The sequence below is a fragment of the Zingiber officinale genome, chromosome 4B, assembly GCF_018446385.1.
Source record: "Zingiber officinale cultivar Zhangliang chromosome 4B, Zo_v1.1, whole genome shotgun sequence".
Classification (NCBI taxonomy): Eukaryota; Viridiplantae; Streptophyta; class Magnoliopsida; order Zingiberales; family Zingiberaceae; genus Zingiber; species Zingiber officinale.
The window spans coordinates 93,258,485-93,286,438 of record NC_055993.1 but is presented as its reverse complement, the minus strand read 5'-3'; the positions used below and the strand labels follow the sequence as shown (position 1 = coordinate 93,286,438).

At 39.3% G+C, this 27,954-nt stretch overlaps 3 protein-coding genes across 3 annotated transcripts in view; 2 read left to right on the top strand and 1 right to left on the bottom strand.

Annotated features, from left to right (window-relative positions):
• Positions 1-10,634: 10,634 nt before the first annotated feature.
• Positions 10,635-11,650, bottom strand: LOC121978396 (brain acid soluble protein 1-like). The gene is made up of 2 exons (XM_042530747.1): positions 11,250-11,650; positions 10,635-11,097 (listed from the first exon to the last, which is right to left on the bottom strand). The coding sequence occupies exon 2, from the start codon at positions 11,046-11,048 to the stop codon at positions 10,635-10,637; it is 414 nt and encodes a 137-aa protein (XP_042386681.1). The 5' UTR covers positions 11,049-11,097; positions 11,250-11,650.
• Positions 11,651-11,845: 195 nt separating this feature from the next.
• LOC121978395 (uncharacterized protein ycf23-like) lies at positions 11,846-13,794 on the top strand. Its single transcript, XM_042530746.1, has 6 exons — positions 11,846-11,938; positions 12,984-13,046; positions 13,126-13,185; positions 13,277-13,366; positions 13,444-13,551; positions 13,627-13,794. Exons 1-6 carry the CDS (start codon positions 11,846-11,848, stop codon positions 13,792-13,794), a joined length of 582 nt encoding a protein of 193 aa, XP_042386680.1.
• Positions 13,795-18,239: 4,445 nt separating this feature from the next.
• Positions 18,240-27,954, top strand: part of LOC121978393 (phenylacetaldehyde reductase-like) — a 59,028-nt gene continuing 49,313 nt past the window's right edge. Inside the window, exon 1 of the mRNA XM_042530745.1 lies at positions 18,240-18,333. Coding sequence (XP_042386679.1) covers positions 18,240-18,333 — 94 coding nt within the window. The remainder of the gene's footprint in view (positions 18,334-27,954) is intronic.

Genomic DNA, 27,954 nt, shown 5'->3' with positions numbered 1-27,954 from the left:
AAACTATTTATGGATGGATATTCAATTTCTTTTGATGATAAAGTAGTTGTCAAGAAAAATAAGGTAGTTATCTGTTCTGGTACGTTGGTTGGTAATTTGTATACTCTAAATCCAAAAACTCCCACGATACAACAAATGAAAATTAATAACACATCTTCTAATTCTAATAAGAGAAAACAATCTTTAGAAATAAACCAAACATATCTTTGGCATCTAAGGCTTGCTCATATTAACTTGAGTAGGATTCAAAGGCTAATAGCCGATGGACCTTTGGGTTCATTAGTGGTAGAAAATTTTTCAACCTGCGAATCTTGCTTGGAAGGAAAAATGACCAAGAGACCTTTTAAGACCAAGGGGTATAGAGCCAAAGATGAGTTGGAATTGGTTTATTCTGATTTGTGTGGACCTATGACTATCTAGACAAGAGGTGGTTTCAAATATTTTATCTTTTTTATAGACGACTATTCGAGATACGGGTACATTTACTTGATGCGCTGCAAATCTGAGTGCTTTGATAAGTTCAAAGAATACAAGGATGATGTGGAGAAACGTCATGGTAAAGGTATCAGGACACTATGGTCTGATCGTGGTGGTGAGTACCTCTTAGGAGAGTTTAGGAGTTACTCATCAGAGGTCGGGATTCAATCCCAACTATCTGCACCTGGTACACCCCAACAGAATGGTGTGGTAGAACGAAAGAATATGACTCTTATGAAAATGATTAGATCAATGATGAGTTATTCAGAATTACCAAATTTATTTTGGGGATATGCTCTGGAAACGACAGTATACATTCTGAACTTGGTATCTTCTAAGTCAGTAACCTCTACTCCCACAGAATTATGGAATGGGCGTAAGCCTAGTCTGAAACATATTCAGATTTGGGGTAGTCCATCACATGTGCTGAAGGGAGACGCTGATAAGTTGGAATGACGTACAGAAGTTCGTATTGGATCGAGATGCGCTAGAGGGGGGGGGTGAATAGCGCTCGCGGCTATTTTGTTCGATTATCGGAATCGTAAAACGTTCGTCGAGTAATTAAAGCAGCGGAATAAAAAGGAAACAAACACAGAAGAACACGGTCGTTTACTTCGTTCGGAGCCTAGATTGACTCCTACTCGAAGGCCCGCGATCCTTGATCGCTTTCCATGGGAAACAACTAAAATATCGTGAATCAGTACAAGTAGAAATAAGTATAACTGAAATTGAAATAATACCGACAACAGAATAATAATAAATGAAGCTTCGGGTCATCGGCGACTGCAACAACACTTTAGAATCGACTCTTGAGCAGCACACAGTAGAAGGAAAGCTTGTAAATTCTTTGTATATTGCTGCTGCTCGAACCCCTCTTTTAAAGGGTGTTCAAGGCGCCTTAAACCCCTCCAAGGCGCCTCCAGGCTGGTTGCGTCACCCGCATGGATCAGAACTGACCTGGTCGAAGTTTATCTTGTTCAAGGCGCCTTCAACCTCTCCAAGGCGTCTTTAGCAACTTGTTCAAGGCGCCTTCAACCTCTCCAAGGCACCTTGAAGCTTGCTTCGCAGCCAGCTCAGGTTTTGCACCCGAGGCGCCTCCAAGCTCCATGGAGGTGCCTCGGACACTGTTCATCCGAGGTTAATCTTTGCAGTTTGGTCCCTGCAAGATACATTAATTCCAAATATACCCTGCAACACAAAGTTAGCACATAAAGTATAATAGAAGTGATAATGACAGTCTCCAGACTGTCCGAGTCTGACTTCGGGTTTCCAACCGGAAACCCTAGGTCGACCCGACGCCTACTGTTCCCTCTACGGGGAACGCGTCCTCACCTATTCCACTGAGGAGATTTACCTAATGTCAGTCCGGTCCTCCAGACCGACTGGACTTTCTGCCTAGGGTTACCACCCCCTAGGACCTAGGGTTACCGCCCCCTAGGATTTTTCTCCACCTAGGGTTACCACCCCCTAGGACGTAAGGTTGCCGCCCCTTAGGGTTTTCCTCCACCTAGGGTTACCACCCCCTAGGACCTAAGGTTGCCGCCCCTTAGGGTTTTCCTCCACCTAGGGTTACCGCCCCCTAGGACCTAAGGTTGCCGCCCCTTAGGGTTTTCCTCCACCTAGGGTTACCGCCCCCTAGGACCTAAGGTTACTCCCCCTTAGGATTTTCCCCTGCCTAACCGTAGTTAGGACTTTCCTGAAACCTTATTTAACCACGTTAGATAACAAGGAATCTTAACTTTGAATCCCTTTGCCATTATCAAAACTGAGGTTCGATCGTCGGATGCTTACTGCACCAACAATTCACTTGTTTGTGGGTTATCCTTAAGGAATGAAAGGTGATTTATTTTATAGTCCTAAAGATCAGAAGGTCATTATTTGCACCAATGCCGGATTTTTAGAAAAGGACTATGTAATAAACCACAAGCCTATGAGTAAAATTATTCTTGAGGAAATAAGAGAAGACACGCCTACTTTAGTACCAACGGTACAAGATGAGATACCATAAGAAACTGCAACACGTGTCACAAATGATGCACAATTATAAGTAGTGTCTTATCGTAGTGGGAGGATTGTTAGGCAACCTGATAGATACATGTTTTTGGGAGAATTTTTGGACTTAATCCCTGGTGAACATGAACCTGATCCCTGGACAGATGATGAAGCACTCCAAGATAAAGATACAGCATCTTGGCAAAGTGCAATGAACTCTGAAATAAAATCTATGTACTCTAATCAGGTCTGGGAGCTTGTAGAACCACCAAATGGTACAAAAGCCATTGGATGTAAATGAGTCTACAAAAGAAAAAGAGGGATAGACGGGAAGGTGGAAACCTTCAAAGCAAGACTTGTTCCAAAAGGGTATACTCAGAAAGAGAGAATCGATTATGAGGAAACCTTTTCACCGGTAGCCATGCTTAAGTCTATCCTGATTCTTTTATCTATTGCCGCTCATATGGATTATGAGATTTGACAAATGGATGTCAAGACAACTTTCCTTAATGGAAGTCTTGAAAAAAATATCCATATGAAGCAACCAGAGGGATTCATTGCGAAGGGCAAAGAACTTCTTGTATGTAAGCTCAATTGGTCTATCTATGGACTGAAGCAAGCTTCGAGATCTTGGAATATCTGATTTAATGAAGTGATCCAGTCTTATGGATTTATTCAGTGTCCGGATGAGTCTTGTGTAGACAAGAAGAGTGACGGAAACGTGGTGGTATTTCTTGTACTATACGTAGATGATATTTTGCTCATTGACAATAATGTCAAAGTGTTGTCAGACGTAAGGGTATGGTTGTCCAAGCAATTTGATATGAAGGACTTGGGAGAATGTGGACATATTTTTGGGATCAAAGTAATAAGGGATCGCAAGAAAAGAATGTTGTGCTTATCCCAAGTTTCATACATCGATACTATCCTAACCCATTTTAGCATGCAAAACTCCAAGAAAGGCTTTCTACCTTTTCAGCATGGAGTACCTTTATTCAAAGAGATATGTCCTAAAACATCAAAGGAGATAGAGGAGATGAAGGCAGTTCCTTATGCTTCGGCTGTAGGAAGCCTAATGTGTGCGATGCTATGTACGAGACCGGATATCTGTTTTACCGTGGGCATGGTTAGCAGATATCAAAGTAATCCAGGACAAGGACATTGGACTGCCGTAAAGCATATATTGAAGTACCTGAAAAGGACTAGAGATTATATGCTAGTTTACCATGCAGATGATTTTCTCCCTGTGGGTTACACAGATTCAGACTTCCAATCAGATAGGGACAATAGTAAGTCAACCTCAGGGTATATGTTTACTTTGGGAGGTGGAGCCATAGCATGGAGGAGTGTTAAGTAGAAATACGTTTCAGACTCCACCATGGAAGCTGAGTATGTGGCAGCCTCTAAGGCAGCCAAAGAAGCTGTATGACTCAGAAACATCTTGATGGACTTAGATGTGATTCTTGGTTTGCCTAAAATTATCATAATTTATTGTGATAATAGTGGTGCAGTAGCAAATTCGAAGGAACCACGAGCCCATAAGGTAAGTAAACACATTGAGCGCTAGTACCACCTGATATGAGACATCGTAAAGCGAGGAGAAGTTGTTGTTGCCAAGATTGCATCAGAAGATAACCTGGAAGATCCTTTCACTAAGGCCCTTCCGCTGAGAGCTTTTGATGGACATGTTGAGGGGATGGGGATTAGATGTATGGCAGCATAAATGACAGCATAGTCTTTTAGTATAAGTGGGAGATTGCTAGAATGTATACTAAAAGCCTAGCTTTTTGTATAAACATTTATTTTGAAATGAAAATCACATTGGTCAAATGTCTACATTTAGTTAAATGCAGTTGCCTATTTAATTTATATTGTAGATAACATGGTGTGTGGTGTCACACATAAGATAATGTTATCAGTTCCTAATAAATTATAAATGGAAGCTCACAACCAAGATGGATTGGGACAAACCATTGGAATTGTTGTAATGTGATTTGGTACTAGTTTATCTTGACTATAAAATTACACTAGTACACTATGTATGTATAGAGTAGGACCATTTGAGGTTGTTCCATTTACACCGACTGTATAAAAGAATAGAACCTCTGTTATTATGGATGTTCGTACTCTTAATCCCGATATAATAACAAGAACATGTACTTAGTATTTATTTCTTTAATTTATCAAAGGGTGAGATTTATTGGTTAAATCAATAGGCCTGATAAGTTGGAAAATAATATTATTTATATAGTGTGTTGTTGATTATAGAAGGAAACTATGTCCTATTTATTAGGATGATGATGTCCCCTTGAGGAGCTCATAAGGATTGTCATGTAAACCCTACAGGTGGACTTAGTTCCGACTTGACAATGAAGTTGTGTGGTACTACTCTTGGAGCTAGATGTTAATTAAGTGAGTTGTCAGTAACTCATTTAATTAATGGACATTCGATATCTTAAACACAGGGAGATTAACGCACTCATGATAAGAAGGAGCCCATAATGTAATATGTGATTGGTGCGGTAGTTCAATAATAACTCTTTAGTGGTATGAGTTATTATTGATGAACTTGAGTTGGGTGTTCGAGTCGAACATAGGAAGCTCAAGCTCATCAAGAGGCCAAAACCAATTCCTCCTCTAGGTCCCTGTTGTAGCCTCTATGTATAAGGCCTCACATCCACCCAAGTCATCCTTATGGCTGGCCACATCCTTGCTTGGTGGCCAAGCAAGGGGCCGACCACCCCTTTCTTAGTGCCCAAGAAAGGGGTCGGCCAAGATGGGTTTAAAAGTGAATTTTTAATTTTTAAAATTTTTCTTTTTGTAGCCATCTACAATGTTTTAAAAGAGAGATTTTAAATTATAAAAAACTTTTCTTTTTGAAGCCATCTACATGGTTTTAAAATAGAGTTTTAAATTTTAAAAAAAATCCTTCCTTTTGTAGCCATCTACAATGGTTTAAAAGAGAAATTTTATTTTTGTTAAAACTTTTCTTTTTTTTAACCATGATTTAAAATAGAGGTTTTAATTTTAAAAAGTTTTCCTTTTTGTAGCCATCTACAATGTTTAAAAGAGGGATTTTCAATTTTAAAACTTTCCTTTTGTAGCCATGCACAATAGAAAATTTGAAAAAGAGATTTTAATTGTTGTTAAAATCTTTCCTTTTAAGCCATTACTAGGGATTATAAAAGCGGATAGATGGTGCATTAGAGAAAATAATCATCTACACAATTTCTATTTCTCTTCTATTCTCCTTGTGGCCGACCCCCTCATATTCTTATTCTCCCCTTGTTTTCTCACCTAAGGCCGACAACATCAAGAGGCTTCAACCATCTTGTGGCCGGCGGGTTGCAAGGAAGAAAGAAGAACAAGAGGTAGTGTTCCTAGCTTTGATCCCTTGGTGGCCGAAAGTCTTGGAAGAAAGAAGGACTTGGGTGGTTTTTGCGTCTTGGTAAATCATCACACACATGACATCCAAGAGGAGGAGAGGAATATAGCAGAAGATCAAGAGGTTTTTAAGATACAAAGAAAGGTATAACTAGTTAATTGTTTCCACTATTTACTAGTTTATTTTTCCTTTGTATGGATCCTAAAGTACCAACACAAGAGGCTAGCGATCTTGTGCTTTGATTGAAGTCTCTTTAGTTTAACCTAGGGTTTACTGTAAGGAGTTTAAATATTCAATTTCTTTTAAAGGCTTTGACTAGGAAGTGGTGGATGATCCCATACCCAAGAAGGCCGAGTGCCTCGCCAACGACCTGGAAGTCAATCCTTAAAATAGATATTTAATCAACTTCTGTAATATGGTTTAACTTTTGATGAACACATGGGTTGAACTTAGATTAATAATGTTAAGTTTCGTTTGCAATCCAAGTTTAACTTCTGAAAAGCACATGGGTTCCTAGAAAAAGTTCTGTGCTTGTACAAATTTTTGTATAGGGGAAACAGAATGGAATTCCGAGTAGAGCCAATAGTGGGTACCCAGACTTATCTCTTTTGATATGTCATGTTGATATGCTTAGTAGATTTTTAACAAGTAGTAATAATTATGTTTATATTTGCATTGGTATGTCACTATTTCTTTCCGAGTCTATTTTATTTGTTACCTGTTTAGCATTCATGCCCCTTTTATTCTTTATGTTATAGAGGTAGTGACATGTCATGCCTTATGATATACCATACTCGTTAGATACCATACCTGACCTGTGTACCTAGATCATATTATTTGATCCACGTATTTTGGTACGTGTTTTATGGAGGTAGATATGGTCAGGATCTTCATACTTAGTGTCATGGACCATCTCGCATGATTGCATGCTGAGAGATTGGAAACTCCATTATTATTGAGCACATCGCCAGTTACATGGATCTGCACACACAACCACTCATGGGTTAGTGGTATATCAGGCAGGGTGTGTGGCATTTATGCTCTGTTAGGCTCCGTTGGTCCACTCATGGGTAGTGGTGATGCAGCGTGATAGCTGACAGACATATTTGCTCTATTGGTCCGCTCATGGGTAGTGTGACGCAGCGTGGTAGCCGGCAGGGATCCCTCCTCTGGACTGGCTCAGGGAGATGAGAGCATTGAGCTCCCCCACTTATGATTTGGGGTAGGAGGATAGGTGTACTCTGACAGCATCCCGTCCACTCAGTCACTCATCAGGAGCAGTGATGGCAGAGTGCATGATTGTCATAACCCTACCCACTCGGTCTCACCATCGTGTGTGAGATGGCTGACTGACGTCAGGGGTGACCATGTCATTGGCATCATATGCATGATTGCATTTATTGCTTGTGTTTGTTGCACTTTAATTGCTGCATATTTGGTAGATGCATATGATTGACATGCATATAGGATCATGATACTCTTCGGTCTGACGACCTTGTTTACCTTATACCCAGGTCCTGGTTAGTACAGTTTCTTCCTTTTATTTCAATTTTGCATTGTTCCTTTATATATATATCCAGGAGGCTGTACTCATATTTATTACTAGTTGTTATATCTTACTATGCATGTCAACTTGGTATCCGCTAAGAAGTTGACTCACCCCGTTGATATTACCATTTCAGGTTGATGCTGTCGGGAGGTTCCAGTCGCTAGTCCCCCATCACTCCGTGTCGTGACAATTTTTGGTTTACGGACTTGGGTTCCTTGTTTGTGTTTAATTCCTTGATTATATACTTGTGATGTTCGATTGTACTCGAGAATTTTATCGACTTCTGGTTTACCGCATCTGTTTTTCTACTGCGTTGTTTTCTCTGTTGTGTTTTGTATTTTCCGTTGTGTAGTGGAGTAGGTGGTTTTCAAATATAAACTGCGTGGTTGTGTCAGCTAGAGGCTGAAATATATAAATTGCGTGGTTGTTTAGTTGTATTTTATTATTATTATTCCGGCCGTGTTGGACGAGGTATATGTGGCCCAGAGGACTTTGCAGCAAAGTCTCAGATTGTCACCCGTATAGGGGAGATGCTGTCGAAATTTCTTCTGACAGGGATTACCTGGGGCGTGACAATTTTATCACTTGCTTGCTAGGTCCATGCGCCAAAAGCTTCACTTTTTCAGATAATTGATTGGAGGAAGAGGATGCTGTATTTGTAACCTATAATTCATCATAAGGGGTTAAATTTTTAAATTTCGTAAAGTTTGTGTGTTCAATAATAAACATGCTAATATTTATGGTACTTAACCAAGAAATAAAACTTCGATGGTGCTTATCTTGTAACCACTTTGCACCTTTAATAGGAAATTTTTGCTTCAAGTGTGTCATATGTTCCCTAATGAAAAAAATATGAAGAAATTAATAGGATATATTTTTTTTTAACAATTTCATGAGATTATTACTGAACTAGAAGGTTTACCCAATGTAAGGATCAACCTTAGTGTCATTTTCCAATACATAACGATGTGCTTGTTCCCACTCCTCGTGAAAACATAAGTGCACCTTGGCACATGACAAGAACTTAATGAGTACTGTTTCACGATGCTTTGATGGAAGCCCTATCATGTGCATATTAGACAGAAATTTTGAGCAAAATTCTATAGCTTCTTCAGCAATATAATATTCAACCATGCATACTTTTGGCCGATTTCTATTCCGCACATAACCTTTCAATGTTCTCATGTATCTTTCAAATGGAAACATCCATCTATACCAAATTGGTCCACACAACTTGACCTCACGCACGAGATGAACTGTTAAGTGAACCATTATATCAAAAAATGAAGGTGGAAAATACTTTCTAAACAAACACAACATCGTCACAATTTCTGTTTGTACATTATCCAATTTCGAGGCATCTATCACTTAGTTACATAACACATTGAAGAATAAAACCTTGTGATAGCATTTCTAACATGCTTGGGCAGAACACCACGGATGGCAACCGGAAGCAACTGTTGCATTGAGGTGTGACAGTCATGTGATTTAAGACCAACCAATTTTAGGTCCTTCATTGAGACAAGGTTTTTGATGTTGGAAGAGTAACCCGTGGGAACTTTAATTCCGAACAATGAATTATAAAGTTTTCTTTTCTCATCCTTTCTTAATGTATAACATGCTGGGGGAAAAAGTATCCTCTTCTCCCCTTTTTGTGGCGCTAATTCTCCCCTAGTTTTCATCTCCACTAGGTCGTTTCTTGCTGCAATTCCATCCTTTGTTTTTCCTTTCATGTCAAGTAATGTACCAATCAGACTTTCGTACACATTTTTCTCTACGTGCAACACATCAAGAACATGTCAAACATGAAGATCTTTCCAATACTCAAGTTCAAAGAATATCAATTTATTTTTCCAACTAGAATGACCATCATTTTTCTTTGATTGAAGATTTGCTCTCATTTTCCCCATCGACATATAATTCCTTCAATGCTTTTTATAACTTCATCGCCTCTTAGTGGTTTTAGGGCCGTAGTAAAGACTTGTGTCCCATCAAATGCCTTCTTCTACCTTCGATAAGGATGATCTTTACGAAGAAATCGTCTATGGCCTATAAATGCCATTTTTTTACGGTGCTTCAACCTTTTTGCACAAGTTTTCTCAGCACAAATAGGACATGCTTGATATCCTTTTATAGTGCATCTTGCCAGATTTCCATATGCTGGAAAATCATTAATTGTCCACAACAGGACAACTCTAAGCAAGAATCTTTCTTCTCGGTGGGCATCATATGCTTCAACACCAACTTCCCATAATTCTTTTAAATCATCAATCAAAGGCACCAAGTACACATCAATATCATTTCTCGGTTGTTTAGGACCAGAAATCAACAATGTGAGCATCATATATTTTTATCTTCATACACAACCATGGAGGAAGATTATAGGTGATCATTATAACCGACCAACAACTATATGAATAACTCATCAAACTACGAGGATTGATCCCATCAGCTGCTATGGACAATCTTAGATTTCTCGTCTCAGAAGCAAAATCTGGTCAATTATGATCCACAAGTCTCCAACAAGGTGCATCAGCTGGATGTCACATATAGGCATCACATACTCTTTTATTAGCATGCCTAGTTAACTCCTTAGATATTTCCTTGCTCCGAAACATTCTTTGAAATCTAGGAATAGGAAGAAAGTAACATAAAATCTTTGCAGGGGCTCCTTCAATTATCCTAGTATTGTTGGCCAACATCCACCTTGACATCCCACAAGTAGGACATTCGGTAAAATCCTCATACTCACTACAAGAATTTTTGCATTCAACAACACCCAATAGACAACGCTTTTTAATAAAAACGTTGTCGTTCTTTGTTTTACAACGCTTTTAGTGAAAAGCGTTGTCTATGGTATTTACTTTTTACTAAAGACAACGGTTTTTAATGAAGTGTTGTCTTTAGTGTTGTTGTTTATGGTCAAAGACAACATTTTTTTAAAAAACGTTTTTTAAAGTGTTGTGTATGTTTCCCCTAAACTCACTTAAAATAAATTCGCAGCCCTCGCTTTGCTAAACTCTAAACCCTCAACGCGCGCGCGCCTTCTCCTCACCACTCCTCTCCACGAGTTCTCCTCTCCACTCCTCTCCACGAGTGCCTTCTCCTCTCCTTCTCCTCTCCACGAGTGCCTTCTCCTCTCCACTCCTCTCCACGAGCGCCTTCTCCTCTCCTTGCCGCGTGATCTCCTCTGAACCCTAATCTCGACCCAAACTCCTCACGCAAAACTCCTCACGCCGGCCCAACTCCTCCAAGTTGACCCAAACCCTCAGTCTCTTCCGCTTCCTCCTCTTTCTCCCTCTCCTCCGCCTCCCCCTTCTCCTTCGCTCCCACCGCCGCTGGCGCCGCCTCATCTTCCGCCACTGGTTTCTCCCTAGGCGCTTCTTCCTCCGCCGGTTCCTCCCCATCTCTCTTCGGCCTCTCAACCTTTGGCTCCTCATCGGCCGCATCCTCAGCCTTTTCTACCTCCAGTCTTTTCTCGACGTCTGCTCCATCTTCCGCCGCTTCTACCTTCAGTCTTTTCCCGCCATCTGCTCCATCCTCCGCCTCTACTACCTCTAGTCTTTTCTCGCCATCTGCTCCATCCTCCGCCTCTACTACCCCCGGTCTCTTTTCCTCGCAGGCGGTCTCTTCTCCCAAACCCATCCCTTTTCCCTCAGCATCCGCCGCACCTTCCGCTTCCTCAAGCCCTAATTTTGGTTTTGGATTGGGGGCTTCGACTCCCAACTTCGGCTTCGGTTCGTCTTCCACGGCTTCGGTCTCTTTTCCTCGCAGGCGGTCTCTTCTCCCAAACCCATCCCTTTTCCCTCAGCATCCGCCGCACCTTCCGCTTCCTCAAGCCCTAATTTTGGTTTTGGATTGGGGGCTTCGACTCCCAACTTCGGCTTCGGTTCGTCTTCCACTGCTGCCTCTCCGTTGTTTGGTACTTCCGCTTCCCCTCCGGCGCCGGCGCCGGCCTTGTCCTCGGCTCAGACACTGTTTGCTTCGTCAGCTAGTGCCGCACCTTCGGTGCCTTCGTTTGCTACGTCCTCATCTCCCCCCGCCTTTTCTGTGCCGACGACGTCTGCTCCAGCTCCATCCTTCGTATCCCCGTTTCCTGCCTCCTCCTCTGCGTCCCCTCTATTCTCTTCTTCTGCTACCGCTACCTCCTCTCCTGCCATCACCAGCATTTCGACCTCTCCTTTCTCCTTTGGAAGTGGCAGTTCCTTTGCTCCGAGTTCGTTCGATGCCGTGTCGTCTGGTAGTACTACTTCTGTTTTGTGAATGATGATGTTTTAATTTGTGACAACCATCCATCTGGATTATTGGTGTTATCTGATCGTTAACTTGACGTCGCTCTCTGTGTTTAACCTTGTTGTAATTGATTTTTTATTAGGATATGTCAGTGGTTGGTGTTCCAGACTGCTTGCTCGACTAAGGTTACTCGTCGCTTTGGAATTGCTATGGCCACTTGGGTAGAGAAGGTCGGGGCTCAAGGGGCCTCTGTTGTTGTGAAGGGTGTTTGCTACGACAATCCGATTGGGTTCACTCGGGCTGTAGGATTTCCAGGGTCTTATTTACACAGTTGCTAAGATCATGAATCGTTAGTGCGGCGGCTGGTTAATAATTTACTGGTTAACCAACTAAGCTCTGTATAAGATTTAACTGTACCTGGGCTATTCAAATAAACTATCTCAATATCGACGAATATTAGCGTTAGAAGAAAGGAACAAAGCTTAAATGCTGTTTAGCAGCAGTTTAGTAATTTAGAGATTGATCATATGGAAACTAATCCAATTCAGAAATGTTCATATATACAAAAAAAGAGTAAAGTAATTAAGCAGTCGCCGGAACTTTCTTGGGCCACAGCGAACGATATCAAAGAAAAGGCTGGAGGTTAAATATATTTGCATTAACAAAAAAAAACACTTTTCTTTGTCAATTTGTGTTGAATTTAGGCCATTAAACGAAAGTATTTTCTTCAACTATATATGATATACAAATTAAAAGTTGATATTACTTATTCCAAACAGTCTGGTAGTATGGTTTCATGGTAAATTACTTCTCCTTTGAAAGTATGATGATGTTTTGTGAATGATGATGTTTTGGAAAAATTGTCACTTAGGTGAAAGGATGTTTTCTAGATTAATATGCAAGTACAAAGTACTGTATTATATGTTATTCTGTAAAGTTCTGTCAGTGTAAATTATCTAGTTTCTTTATCTAGCTTTTGTTCCACTATTGGGTTTGTTTTTCTAATAATTACTCGTGCAGCAAAATACTGAGCAAGAAGCTGTAGATCTTATAATCAGGTAAAGTAGAAAAAGTTAACTACTTCATTATGCTTTCATCTTAGTATTTGTATATTTGATTTGTCTTCTTTGAACCAGCTTCAAGTCAAAAAGCCAGATCCTCTAGATAGCTGTTAAAAATAAGGTATTATTTGGTTTGTCAGTGATCTTAATATTTGGTAATTGATGCTCACGACAGAGTTCCAACGCTGCATGATTACCTTGTTCAAGCAGATTGCTCGCTGCCTCAGTAGCTCGCATTTTCAGAGTTCCACAGCTCTTCTTTCTTATGATGATCTTGTTCTTGCAGATTTGTGTTTCCTCTATGGACCCTTTGGCATTTCCTTCTGCAGTGGGAGCAGGTGCCCAAATGGTTAGGATGCGATGAACTTGACTGGTTTCGATCGGATTGTCTGTCATACCAAACATTAAAATCCTTGTGCTAAATGCAGGTGGAAATTGGAAATTATGATTCTTTCTACGAGATGGGAATTCAGTTTTCCCCTGAACAGGTATATGAATCATGATCGTACTTTTCCTTGCAGTTCCTCGAGTATTTTCAGCTATTTCTATCTCGTCACTATTCTATGGTGCCATTGTCAGATTCTAAAGCTCATTAGAGAAACTAGAAGGATTCTTCCATCCATTACACTGTCTGTAACCGTGCCACACATGCTTAGTCTCCCTGATCAGGTAGCTCATTTATTTCCTCGTAAACTGAGATTTGTCACTAACACAATCTCTCGTTGTTTTTTGTTCAATTTAAAAAGGTGAAGCTAGCAGAGTTGCTGGAACAGGAAGGTGCTGATATAATCCAAACTGAAGGAGGGAAATACTCAAGTCCATCAAAACCTGGTGTCCTTGGTTTGATCGAGAAGGTAACAACAGTACGAATAAGAAATCTTAGCACACTTGTGATGAAAAATGTGATATTTTTCCTCTTTAAAATGTAGGCCACACCAACGCTAGTAGCTGCATACTCCATTTCCCGAGCAGTTCAGATTCCAGTTATGTGCTCATCTGGATTAAGCGCTGTCACTGCACCTATGGCTTTAACAGCAGGAGCAGCTGGTGTGGTATGCGTTCTTTTGCTTTCTAATCTAATCATTATCTGCTACTAGTGAAAGAAATATAGACTCTTTCAGATTCTCTTGTGTTCTTGATTATCTGCTACTACTTCATTGTCAGAAGTAGTTGAACACTAACACTTGGACGCCAACATTTTTGAGTTGGCGCCTAGATTTGACCATCTAACAGACACGGCTAAAGGATCAACTTCTATGAACACCCTTAATAACTTATACAGATATTTGTGAACAATTAGGTTGGTGGCTATCATTTATCCTCCCTTTTTGTTGTTTTTTCCATGTACCCAATGCAGCTTTCATTTCAAAGGTTCCAAGCTGATGAACAAGGATGGGTGGACACAATCAAGTCAGTGCGATTTGGAGGAGCTGTCAGGATTAGTACCATGGATTGGCTTGGGCAATCTCAATATTTGCGTCAAACTGTCTTTCGGCCTTCCCTATCATCTGCAGTATCTGAGGTATACTATGCACATTTACCGTGAATTTTCCTTATTGAGCTTGGGCTAGTGACGGTTACGAATGTATTTTATTTCAAGAACCGTATAAGCAAGTGTTCGTGCATCTAGTTTTATAACAATGCACTTCGTATCTTTGATCTAAAAAGCTTCTGAAACAAGTCATCTTCTCCAAGCATGCCCTGGTCAACATGCTAGTCACCTACTGGAGTCATTTCCTCGATGGCACGGATGAATACCTGAAATCCATCCTCTACTCCACCATTCTTTGCCACTCCTCAAGCCGAAACAACTGCAAAGGTAGAGTCAACATCAAGTATTACATTGTGCCCGGCTACAAGAAGACCGGGGCCGCAAAATCCAATAAAGACAGGTCAAACATCAAGTAGCATTTTGTAACTTATTCCTCTTAGGTTATATGCTTGGTTAATATATATGCTTAGAACTTGTAAAGACAGGTCAAACATTAATATGCTTGGTTAATATATCCATCTACAGCACTCCTTTTCTACTCCCCTGCTTTGTTCCTTTCTGTTTCATCTTTTGTCTACTTCTCTAACCGGGCTTCTAGCTACCCCTTTTGTGTTTCTGGTTTCTCTCTTTTGAATCTTTATGGACAGATCGAGCAGAATATTCGTGCTTGGCAGTGTAGATCGAACTGCATATGCGAAAGGCATCAGAATCAAGGAAGGGAGCGGAGGGTTTCCCAAAGTTCCTTTGATTTCTCCAATTCTCCTCATGGCAGGTTTATCAATCTGCCCCTTTCTCTTCTACTTGTTCCGTAATTTCTGTGTAAAAGGTTTAATGAATTATTTCTGATTTTTTAAGATTTAAATTTTATGTTGTATATATATCACAATATCACACGAGGCTTAATGATCACAATTTTTTTTTTGAAAGCAACGGATAGGGAGATCCACCGGTAATATGTATCCTACTATATATCCAGTTATGAATTGATCATTGCTTTTGTAATGTGTTCCTCCTCAGTTTATTGAAAATTGAAATTGCCGTCTATGGGTGAATTATGTATGTCGACGAGCTTATATATCGCATGGTTATTGTGCAATGCCACAGAGATTTATCTCTTTGGAGCTTGCATCACTTCTTTGAAGCTTCTGAATGGTAAGGACCTGCTCTTTGTTCAATCTGATATGTTGTGTTTTTAATGGACATAAACAGATCAGGTTCTGATAGTTCTTGTTCATTGTTATCTCTTCACATCTTTTATAATTTCTTTCTGATGTAGCTCAGCATCTAAATTTCAGGGATTAGCACAGAACTAATGCCAATTTTTTTATTTTGATGCAGTGTTTAAAGAGCTTGAGTAGAAGTTGGCCCTAAAGAAAACTTGTCAGTTACGATATAAACACACTTACGGTATGAATTACATGTATATATAACATTGACATATTATTTAGTACGAGATTTACATGTATGAAAGTTTTCATACAAAATTTCTTGATTGCCTACAACCCCAGGTGTGCTGATGACAAGTTGAAGAAGATGGCTCTAAGAGTGATAGCTGAAAGCCTTTCAGAAGAAGAGATTGCTGGACTTAAAGAAGCAATTCCATGCGATGGACACCAACAACAGCGGTTAGTCAATGATGAGGTTTTGTAAAACTTGTGTGTTTGAAAAATTATTGTCATGAAGTTAAGGATAACTTGTATGATACAAATTTAATTTGTGGATCAATATGTATACATTTTGTTTGTATAATATAAAGTTTTATTTATTTGTTAAATAGTCTTATTATAAAAATGATTGTGGTTGTGGATATTCAATTATATGTAAATTTTGAGTATTTTTATAATTTTGCTATTTAATTAAGAAAAATACTATTTTTTATAAATTTAAAAAGACAACGTTTTTAAGTAATAAAAGACAACGCTTAAAAAACAACGTCTTTGAGACCAACCACAACGCTTTTAAAGCGTTGTCTTTGATATGTGCATTTTTACAACAGCATCTTTAACAACGCTTTTTAAGAACGAATAGACAACGCTTAAAAAGCGTTGTCTTTGTGACCAACCACAACGCTTTTAAAGCGTTGTCTTTGATATGTGCATTTTTACAACAGCATCTATAACAACGCTTTTTAAGAACGAAAAGACAACGCTTAAAAAGCGTTGTCTTTGTGACCAACCACAACGCTTTTAAAGCGTTGTCTTTGATATGACTTTCTACAACACCATCTACAACATCACTTTTTAAGTACATACGACAACGCCAAAAAAGCGTTGTTGTTTAGCTTTTTTCTTGTAGTGACTCCTAGTATAGGACAAAATCATTAGGGCATGCATGTATTTTCTTATAAGTCATCCCCATTGCACATAAGTTTTTCTTTGCATCATATAAAGATAAAGGCAATTTATTATCACCAGGAAGCATTTCTCCAAACAAGACAAGTAGTTCATTAAAACTATTATCACTCCAACTGTATTTCACCTTCAAGTTATATAACTACACAATTACAGATAACTTTGTAAATTTAGTACACCCAGGATACAGAGGTTTCTCAACATCCGATCCTCAAGTAATTTTATAAATTGATTTGGATTCTTTGAACTTTCATATGCAGCGTGTACCATATCTACAGGTTTATTAGCAGCAGAATAGTTTTCACATTCTCCAGGTGCATCATTCTCTTTCTTTAAATCCCCTAATACAGATTCTTCCCCATGCCATATCCATTTTTTGTATGTTAAGTCTCTACCATTACAGTACACATGTGCCCTTATGCTATTAATATTATTGTTCCATAGGTTACCACATTTTGTACAAGGACAAGGTATACTAGTAGGATTAGCAGCATGTTGTAGCGCAAATTGCAAGAAAAATTCCAGTCCAAGTTCAAACTCCTGTGATAATCTATCCTTTTACATCCATGCTTTGTCCATGTTGTTGTACTAATGAATCAAAATTCTATCAAAAATATCAAGACAGTTACAACAATGATCCATCCTAAATACTATTACATATTGCTAGAATTAACAATTAAATTAGTATGACAGCATATCAACAAGCAAGTTCTAGATCAAAAGAATTGAAAAATCTCACTTCCTAAACCAGACAAAATCTAAATAAGAAGAGTAAAAAAGTGACTTTGTTTCAAATGGCTCCATGTAAGACGAGTTGTGAGATAAAAACATGTGTGCATCAAAACTAGAAGCACAACACAGACAATATTAAATACTGATAATCAGACAAATATTAAATAGTCATAACACCACAGCATAAATTCAGATATTCTTCAACATTTTGGAATTTCATGGTTCCTTAGCCAGCACAAATTCATGTTGTGGATTACTTACCCAGCAGAAACAACATAAATTCTTAATGCACATTATAGTTGTGCAGACATTCTTCAAAAAAATTTATCACTGTTTGAACTTAGCCAACACAATCAATCAAATAAGAAACATGAAGCCTCATGCTAACTAGTTATTAAAAATTCAGATAAGAAACATAAGGGAAAAAAATAATGCAACTTCTTTTTTGACTAAAAATGAACTTCAAAGATTATAAAAACAAGACTAAAATGAACAGACTAGCCACCATAAGACTGCAATGTAGAAGAAAATGAACAAGACCTATGTAATGACAGCAAGCCTGCCTAATCCTACCACAAGGACAAGTGAAGATATCTTTCTAAAGAATCAAGTGCTAAGAACAACCAAGTCGATTAACCACCAGTTTTATAGGATGACCCAAAGCGAAGGAAGAACTATTACAGAGTGTGCAGTTCATAAAACAAACAGGGTGAAGGCAGAACTATTACACTCACTCACTCAGCTCCAGCGGTGCAGTGAATGTTGGACCGAAGATGGATGAAGGACGCACTACCATAATGCGAAGAAGGGCTCCTCTTCTCACCCAAACAGAGAAGGTGGAGGAGATGTTGTGTGGTTGGACAGAGCAGTAGGGGCGTCGTGCGTCAATCCCGATCGGGAGAGGTAGGGGCGTCGATCTAGGAAGGGGAAGAGGGAGATGAGGCTGAGAGAGATGGCTAGACAGACGATGGTGAGGAGCAAAGTGGTGGAGGCACCGCTGATCTTCGTGCTGTATGATGGAGAGCTGAGAAGCATCGGCCGAAGAAGTGCCGTGATGAGGGGTTAGGTTTTTGACAGGGGGTTTTTGCCAAGTGAAATTTTTTTGCTAAGTATTGGGGAAAATTAATTGGCTTTTGGTATTTAGCATCACTTTTAACCGCATTTTTATAATACGACTTCGTAGATAGGACAAGATAGCACTTATAGACATCAGATTTTAAAAAGCGACATTAAAATTGGTGTTTATTACCGAAAAAGGCACTCATAGACAAGAACTAAAAAAAATCGATGTCTATGAGCACAAAGATGTGCTCATAGACACCATTTTTTTGAAAAACCGGTTTAAAATGCTAAAAGACACAAAAATAGCTTAAAACTATTGTAGTTCCACCGGTATCTATGAGCGTTTTTCTTGTAGTGCAACCTTCCTGTTGGACTTATCCTTGCCTAACCTCTAGTTAGGACTTTCTCAGTCAAGTATCTAGTTAACCTTGACCTACTTGACTCAATCTCCACACACGCGGACAATTGCAGCCGTAATCTCTATATATTGTCAAACATCGAAACTCATACATCAATACTCAAACTTGAGCCAACTCAAGCTTAGTCAACTTGGTCAATCTTGACCTAAGGGATATTGCACCAACAGACAATAAGAGAGTGAATTTGTAATGCCCGAAAATTCTCAAAACTATATTAGAAATATTGTATGATTTTTCTGGAATTTTTAGATATTTTTCCGGAATATTTAGAGTAGCGGAAGTAGCAAAAACAAATAGAAAATGAAAACGGCCTAAGCGGGAATTGAACCCGAGACCTATGGTTTACGGATAATTTTAGTAACCAGTTGAACCCAGCAGGGCCGTGCTGAAAGGAAAGGGAGGCAATTAAATTTATATTAGAGTTAGGCCGAATTACCCACTTAATATAAATAGGAAATTATTAAGTGGGGTTTTATTTTGATCGGGATTCCTCCTCCCAAAACCCTCACCGACGCCACCTCTCCCTCTCCTCTCTCTCTCGGCACCAACCACAAGCCAACCCTAGGGTTCCCTCCCAAGGGCCCCAAGGTCATCTTCCGGCGACAACTCCAGCACGAGGACGCTCTTCTTCGCGAGGGGAACGCATAGACGCGAGAAGATTGTCGAAGGGGTCGTCTCCACCCGAATTCTAACGAATAGAATTGTAAGGAAATTAGCGTACGAGGTAAGAAACCCCTCACCTGCAGTATAAGTAGCTTTCGTTTGATTGCATGCCTTTAGTTTAGCTATATTCAGATTTTTCGACACCCAGGGTGTGTTTAAACCCTCCTCGCAGATTAGGGATCTAGTTGAGCACCTCTAGATGGGCCAGACACGTTGTTCTCCTTCAGTTGGAGGCTCTAGACATTGTTGGGTTCCTAGAGGTGGTCTCCCTATTAGAGGGGAGAGTTGGAGCACACCAAGTGTTCGACAAAATGATTAGTGTAGCTAAATACTACCTCAGATATTTTTAACAGCTCAGTTAAATGCATTAGTAGCATTTAAATCAGTATATTAGTCTAGTTTCAGCTTACATGGGACTACGGTCCAATGGGTGGGCTCCCACAATTGCCTCTAGGTTTAGATAACCTAGCTCTAGGTTCAGATAACTTAGAAACAGCAAAATAAATTAATTAGCTATGATTCAGTATTTTATTTTCAGTTAGGGCACTGTACAGGATTAGATATCCATTGGGCTGGGCTCCCATAGTCGGTCCCTAGGTTTAGATAACCTAGTAGACCCTACTAAATGCGGGACTTGCAAACCCGGGTATAGCTAGGGATGCGCGCACAGCAAGTACAGTTGTCGGGCCCAAACAGCAGCATGATTACTATTTTCACTTATTATGATAATAGCTTTCAAACTCGTAATCTGGTTATGTGAATATAGTTTTAGCTCAGTTTTAGTTTCAGTTTCAGTTTAGTTCTCCTAGTTGATACCATGAGATAGCTCCATGCTTAGATTTTATTATGCATGCCATGTTTCAGTATTTATGCCATGTAACTTCAGTATGCCATGCTTTAACAAATTCAGTGCATGTTTTTAAATAGCATTCTTTAAAAACATGTTTGCATCGTTGCATGTTTTAGTGAGGTAGTTGGTTTCTTACTAAGCTTTAAGCTTACAGATTCTATTTCCCTTATATTGCAGATAGAGGTAAGGGAAAGATGGACTAGCAGAAGAAGCTGGAGGTCAATGCAGAGATGGTGTGTGTGGCAGGAACCTGGAATGAAGATCCTTAGGAAGTTTAGCAAATTAAGAACTTAGTTTCCTTTCTTAAGACACTTTTATGCATTTCTAGTGGTTTAAATGCTATGAATTAATAAACCTTGCACTATGTCATGTTAGAATGCTAGTTAGTGGATATTAGAATGTTTTCCATGCATTGTATAGTTGTTGTGTGAGGTTTTGGCACGAACTAGTGCTGAAATCAGAGTTTCAGTGCGAAATCAGAAACTCCGATCGATCTACGGATCGATCAGAGTTGAGTTGTGCCACTGGATCGGTCAGCTGACCGATCCAGTCGCGAACAGAGAGTTAGCATCTGTTATGGATCGGTCAGCCGACCGATCTAGATGCGAACAGTGAGTACAGAGGCTCACTGATCGGTCAGCCGACCGATCAGTGAGCCACTGGATCAGTCTACCGACCGATCAGTGTACTCCTGGATCGGTCGGTAGACCGATCCAGCCGCATACAGAAGCAAGATGGCTTGTGGATCGGTCAGCCGACCGATCCAGAGCTTTTCTCCGTGCCAGTATCAAGTTGGATCGATCATTGGATCGATCCAACAACCCAATCGATTCATGGATCGATTGAAATGCCTGATTACAGCTAGCAGGACATCCGAGAGGCATAGATTATCCTCCCTAGCATGTGTACAACTCCTAGGTACACCTAGAATATTAAGTTCAGATTTTACAGTAATCAGTTTAGTAAAATTTTAATCAATCCAGATTTCCGCAATAGTAATTTAGCACAGCATAATGTAGCGATCGACCTCACAGCCTAGTCAGTAGGAGGCGGGTCATTACAGAATTGTCCTGAAATTATAAATATAGCCTTCTTATTCTTTCAACTTGAGTTAAATAAATGATTAATAAATAAAAAGAAAAATGTGGATAAATGAATAAAAGACTACCAAGATTTACTTAGTTTCCAACTGAGAAGGTAGTTAATCCATGACAATGTGAGGACTAGCAAAATCTCCTTCTTCGAGCAAACTCGGAGGAGGAGACGACCCGTACAACATTGGAAAGCACAACTAGTAAATACAAAAAACATAATGAAATTAAAGTACAGAAAGTGTTGTGTCCTCAAACAGGAGAACAAGCTCTCCTTTTATAGACCTCTGGTCAGATTTGACCGTTAGCTGACATGGCAGCTTCGAGTGCTTGAGTGGGTCTGAGCGCCCAGTGGTGCACTTTATCTTCTACGCAATGGCTCTACAATGGCTATAAGATAAAATTTTATCCTCGTCCGGGCGCCTAGACTAGTCCGCGTGCCTAAAGTGTTGCTGACGTGGACGTTCGACCTCATCTACAACAATGTTCGTGAACAGGTGCTTGTTCTGGCCCAAAGTGATCTAGGCTCTCATGTAATATATTCAATATATATATATTTAAATATAGTTAAAAATGTATATTTAATATTAAGAGGAAAAGACTAAAATGATTAAAATTTGATCTAATAGAATTTATAGATGAAAATATAGATAAAATAATTAATAATAAATAAAGAAATAAACGTAAAAGAGTATATGTGAATTTTAGGGATTTTATTGGGATTTTTTCTGGATTTTTATTTATTCTTTTATGCTTTATGGATATACAGGATAAGATATAAAGTTTGTTTAGGAATACTCTATTTAAGTGGGAGTTGATTAGATTTATTAACCTAAGGTTTTAAATAAAAACCTAAGTTTCCTCATTGCTCTTTTCCCAAGCACCCCTTCGGCCAACCGTCGGCACCACACCTCCTATCACATGGCTGGCGGACGCTGGCGTTGCATCCCTCCGCTTCCCCTTCGTCTATCATTGCTGGTACATGCCTCCCTACGAGTGAGATAGGCCACGATCGAGTCACCTCCGGAGAAAAAAATGTCGTCGGTTAGTGTAAGAACTTGGTTAAGTTTAATTAAAGCCGATTTAACCATTGATTAACTATCTCACAGATTAATTGATAGATTAATCAATAATGAGGTTAAGTAACTTTGGATTCTTTGGGTTTAATGATAATGATTTGATTAATAGATCCATTAATTAACTAATTTATTAATGGTTTAGTTAATAGATTAATTGATTAAGTTATTTATAAGTTGAGCAATCGGATGATTATGGTTATTAGTTTTAATTGTTGAACCCCGTGGTAGTTTTGATGTGATCAACCAAGTATAGGTTAGGTCCTGCTTTGTGTTTGATCCCTGTGTCTAAGTGTGCAGGAGCTTAGGAGCGCAGGAAGTCGAGTGGAAGACGCAGCTAGCGAGAAGGACGGCACGGGAAGGAGCCGACGGGCTTGGTGCGTCCGAAGGATGAGAGAGCTGCGGAAGAGTACACCCGGTGGGCATGAAGAACATGCGCGTTGTTCGAGGGACGTAAAGTCGGGACGGAAGACTGCTCGAGGAGAAGGCCGGGAACTGGGTTTGGGTGAGTCCTATTCCGGACGGCCGAAATCACCCAAAGAAGCCTAACTAGAGCAAGTCAACTGGAAGTTGACTTGTCAATGGTTCGGTCGACCGAACCTCCTGATCAGTCGACTGAACCCCTATCAATCAGCAGCCAACCGCCAATGCCACGTCAGAAGCTGGCCGTTGGTAAAGCTGATCGGTCGACCGAACCTCTTGATCGATCGACCGAACCGAAGTTAATCCAGAGACTTAGTCGAGCAAATTGATCGGGCCAACTCAGCTGGAGACCGTTGGCCGATCGATCAACCGAACATAAGGATCAGTCGACCGAACCAAAGCTCGATCCTCAAAGACTACACCTGGACAGAAGATTGGGCAGGTACAGCATGTTCGGTGTACCGAACCTGGGGATCGGTCGACCGATCCCTCTCGAGTCAAACCTGATCCCGAAGGTTCAGGTTATGTGATAAGCTCTAGAACCCCTATATAATGGAGGTCTCGGGTAGCTATTAAGTACAATGAATATGAACGAAATAGCAACTCTTGTACTCTCATTCTCTTAGCAACAACTGTACTGTCAAAGTGTAAAAGGCTTCTCCGCCATCAGAAAAAGAGTTTTCTTCCTGCGCTTTTCTTACTGCCCTGGATTAGCAACTCTCTTGGTTGTAACCAGGTTAATTTCTGTCTCCTTTTATTTCTGCTATTAATTTTATTATTGTTGCTTTATTTTAAGAGTTGAAAAGCTTTAAGGAGGGTATAATATTTATCGCAGGCAATTCACCCCCTCTTCCCGGTCCCCGCTGCACCAACAAGTGGTATCAGAGCCCAACAGTCTTAGAGGGACTAACCGCCATCTGAAGCACAAAGATCAGAACAATGGCCGGCGCGAACATTCATCCCCCGAAGTTCGACGGAGATTTCACTACATGGAAGCGAAAAATGGAGGTATTCTTTAAAACAGATTTTGATATTCTTATTACAATGAAATATGGTTTTACAGTGCCAAACGATAAAGAAGAAAACACGTGGAGCAAGAAGGAGCAAGCCGATTTTGTCGCCAACGGAAAGGCTGAGTTCCACCTGCTCAGCGTTCTACCACATCAGGAGGTAAATCGGATTGGAAGCTACGACTCCGCGAAAGATCTCTGGGAAAAATTCCTGGAGCTTCACGAAGGTACTTCCGAGGCGAAGCTAGCAAGGCGCGACATTCTCTGGACCCAGTTGACGAACCTCCGGATGAACCAAGGCGAAAAGGTAGCACAACTCCAAGCAAGGATCAAAGAGATGATCACACAACTAACCAATCTTGGAGAAGAAGTAACGAAATGGGACTCGATCCGGTATGCGCTCAATGCCTTCCCGAGAACTCTCGAGTGGGCCTCCTTAGTAGATGCATACTACATCTCTAAGGATTTCGAGGTAAGTACTCTAGAACATTTGTTTTCTACTTTTGAACTTCACGAATCTCGAGTTGCAGAGCCCAATGGAGTAGAAAAGATTAGTCAGAACATTGCTTTGAAGGCAAGAACAAACGGTTCTAACTCCGAAGCCTCGATCGACGGATCGGAAGCGGCACTATTGGTAAGACGCTTTAATAAATTTTTTAAATCTAATAAATTTAGATCGCAATCGAAAAAGTTCCAGCAAAAGAAAAGAGTGGTTCTTTGCTACAATTGCAATGAAGAAGGACATATCAAAGATGACTGCCCAAAACTGAAAAGCAAAAGTAAAGAAAAGAGTAAGAAGCCAGCTCGACCCAAATACAACCTAAAGGCCACGTGGGATGATTCATCGTCTTCCAAATCCAAAGTCGAAGAATTCTTGGGACTAGCACTGATGGCCAACCATCAGCTAGAAGAAACGTCTAGCTCAGAAATGAGCATAGATGATGGGGAAGGAAGAACAGAAGAAGAAGAAAGCTGTGATGAAGGGGGAGCATCGCAAGACGAGGTACCCTAAGCAGTCCTTTCATTTTATTAAAGCTCTTTTTAAAGAATTAGATAAAGTAGAAAAGGAAAATGAATATTTGAAATCAGAAAATGAAGTTTTAAAATTAGAAATTAAAAAATTGAAAACTGATGCATGTCTTAAAAATGTTTTTCCACATTCAAAATTAAAGTTATATGGAAAATTAAATTGGTACATAAGAAAGCATCAGGGTCAACTTAGGAAAATACCAAGAAACTATGTACCCCCTAAGTTTTTGACCAACCCTGTAGGTAGAAACCTTTATTGGGTTCCAAAATCTTTACTGGTTTAAATTTCTCTTTTACTTAAAAGCTTACGGTGAGAAAATTAAACATTGAGGTTCTTTATGGAAGCTTTGTCTAAGGAAGTGATTGTTGCTCCAATAACCAAGAAGGCCTAGTGCCTCGCCACTGTTAGAGTGTATACTGAAAGCCTAAACTTTTGTAGACATTTATTTTGAATAAAGAATCACATTTGGTCAAATTTATCTACATTTATTTGTAGTTGTTCAATTAATTTATATTGTAGATAACATAGTATATGGTGTCACATACAGAAGATAATGTTATCAGTACCTTATAAATTATAAATAGTAGCTCACGACCAAGATGAAAAAGAACAAACCATTGGAAGGCCGTAGTGTAATTAGGAATTAGTTTATCTTAACTATATAATTACACTAGTACACTAAGAGTGTATTGAGTTGGACCATTAGAGGTCGTTTCTTTTATACTGACTTCATAAAGGAACAAAGACCTCAGTTATTATGGAAGTGTGTGCTCTTAATCCTAATATAATAACAAGCACATATATTTGATATTTATTTCTTTAATTTATCAATGGGTGAGATTTAGTTCGATAAATCAATAAGCCCGATAAGTTGGGAAATGATATTACTTATAGTGTGTGTTGTTGATTATAGAAGGAAACTGTGTCCTAGTGATCTAGGTTGATAATGCCCCCAAGAGGAGCTCATAAGGATTGTCATGTTAAACCCTACAGGTGGACTTAGTCTGACATGACGATAAGGTTGAGTGGTACTACTCTTGGACTAAGATATTAATTAAATGAGTTGTCAGTAACTCACTTAATTAGTGGGCATTCGACATCTTAAACACAGGGAGACTAACACACTCATAATAAGAAGGAGCCCAAAAATGTAATTTGGGATTGGTGCGGTAGTTCAATAATAGTTCTCTAGTGGAATGAATTATTATTGATAAAATTAAGTTGTGTGTTTGGGGCAAACACGGGATGCTTAATTTTATCGGGAGACCAAAACCAATTCTTCCTCTCGGTTTCTATCGTAACCTCTTAGTTATAGAGTACTATACCCACCTATACCCACCTTCATACCCATGTTGTAGGGGCCGACCAAGCTAGCTTGAGAACCAAGCTAGGGCTGGCCAAGCCTTGGTCCATGGGTGGCCGACCCTGGCTTGAACCCAAGCTTATGTGGCCGGCCCTATTAAAATAGAAAAGAATTTTAATTTTAAAATTTTCTTATGTGGAAGATATAATTTAAAAGAGAGATTAAAATTAAAATATCTCTTTATAAGTTTCTACAAAAGATTAAGAAAAGAGATTAAATCTCTTTCCTTATTTGTAGATTAAAAAGGATATTTTAATTTTCTTCTTTGTAAATTATTCACATGTTGAAAAATTAAAATTATAGAAATTTTTTTTTATCAACCATGAAGGGATTTTAAAGGGAAATTTTATTTTTTAAAATTTCTGGAAACAAATAAGGAATTTTAATTGGTTGATTGAAAATTGCCTTATTTGCTCTTCCATGAGGTGGCCGGCCATGACATGGGTTATTAGGAAATTTTATTTAATTTTTCTTAATTAATTCATGTCAAGGAAAGTTAAGGAAATTTTATTGTAATTAAATTTCCTTATTTGCCAAAGCTAAGGATTATAAAAGAGGGGGTTTGGGTGCCTTCAAGGAGAACAACCTCTATTCTATTTTTTCCCTCTTTTCTTCCTTGGTGTGGTCGGCCCCTTCAAGTTCTCTTCTCTCCTTTGGTGTGGCCGAACCTCTCATCCTTCTTGGAGATCAAGTGGTGGCCGGATCTTATCTTGGAGAAGAAGAAGAGAAAGCTTGCATCCCTTGGAGCTTGGTTGGTGGAAAAAGTTCTTCATCTTTTGAGTTGTTTTGTGCTTGGCCGAAACTTGAAGGAAGGAGAAGAAGGTGCTAGGTGGTTCTCGTCTCGGAAGATCGTTGCCCACACAACGTCCGAGATTAGAAGAGGAATACGGTAGAAGATCAAGAGGTCATTATTCACAAAGAAAGGTATAACTAATAATAGTTTTCCGCATCATGTTAGTTTTGTTTCTTTGTAAAAAAAATACCAAATACAAAAGGCATGCGATTCTAGTTTTTCGAATTAGTTTTCGAAATTGTGTTCTTTTATTTTTTTTCTTTTCCTTGTGATTTGATTGTTCTTAGTGGTTAACCTAGGGTTACTATGGGAAGGTTAAATATTTAATTTCCTTAAAAGGCTTTGTCTAGTCGGTGGTGGTTGCTCCCATATCTAAGAAGGTCATGTGCCTTGCCATGCAGTACTGGAAGCCGATTTTGGAAATTGATATTTAATTGTCTTTGTGACCTAGGTGATTTGGATTGAACGTGTTAAGTTCCGCAGGAGATCCAAGTCTAAACCTAAAAGAACAAATAAATTAAACTTAGGATCAAACGTGTTAAGTTCCGCAGGCGATCCAAGTTTAATTTAAAAAGAACACATGGTAACTAGGAAAAGGTTCAGATCTTTGTACAAAATTTTTGTACAGTGGAACCAATAGGTTTTCCGAGTAGCAACAAACAGTCATGACCTGGAAGCCAAAATATCGAAATAAAAATGTTTAATTAACTCTATGATAAAAGCATTAAAATTAGAATTAAATAATGCTTTGAAAAGTTTTTAAACATTTCCTTAGAAATTCTTTAAATTTTTTAATTCTCTAGAAAAAATGTTTCTAGAAATTTTTACTTAGAATTTTTTTTTGAAAAATTCTGGAAATTCATTTTAACTCGAAAAGTTTTTCAAAACTTAGAAATTTTTGA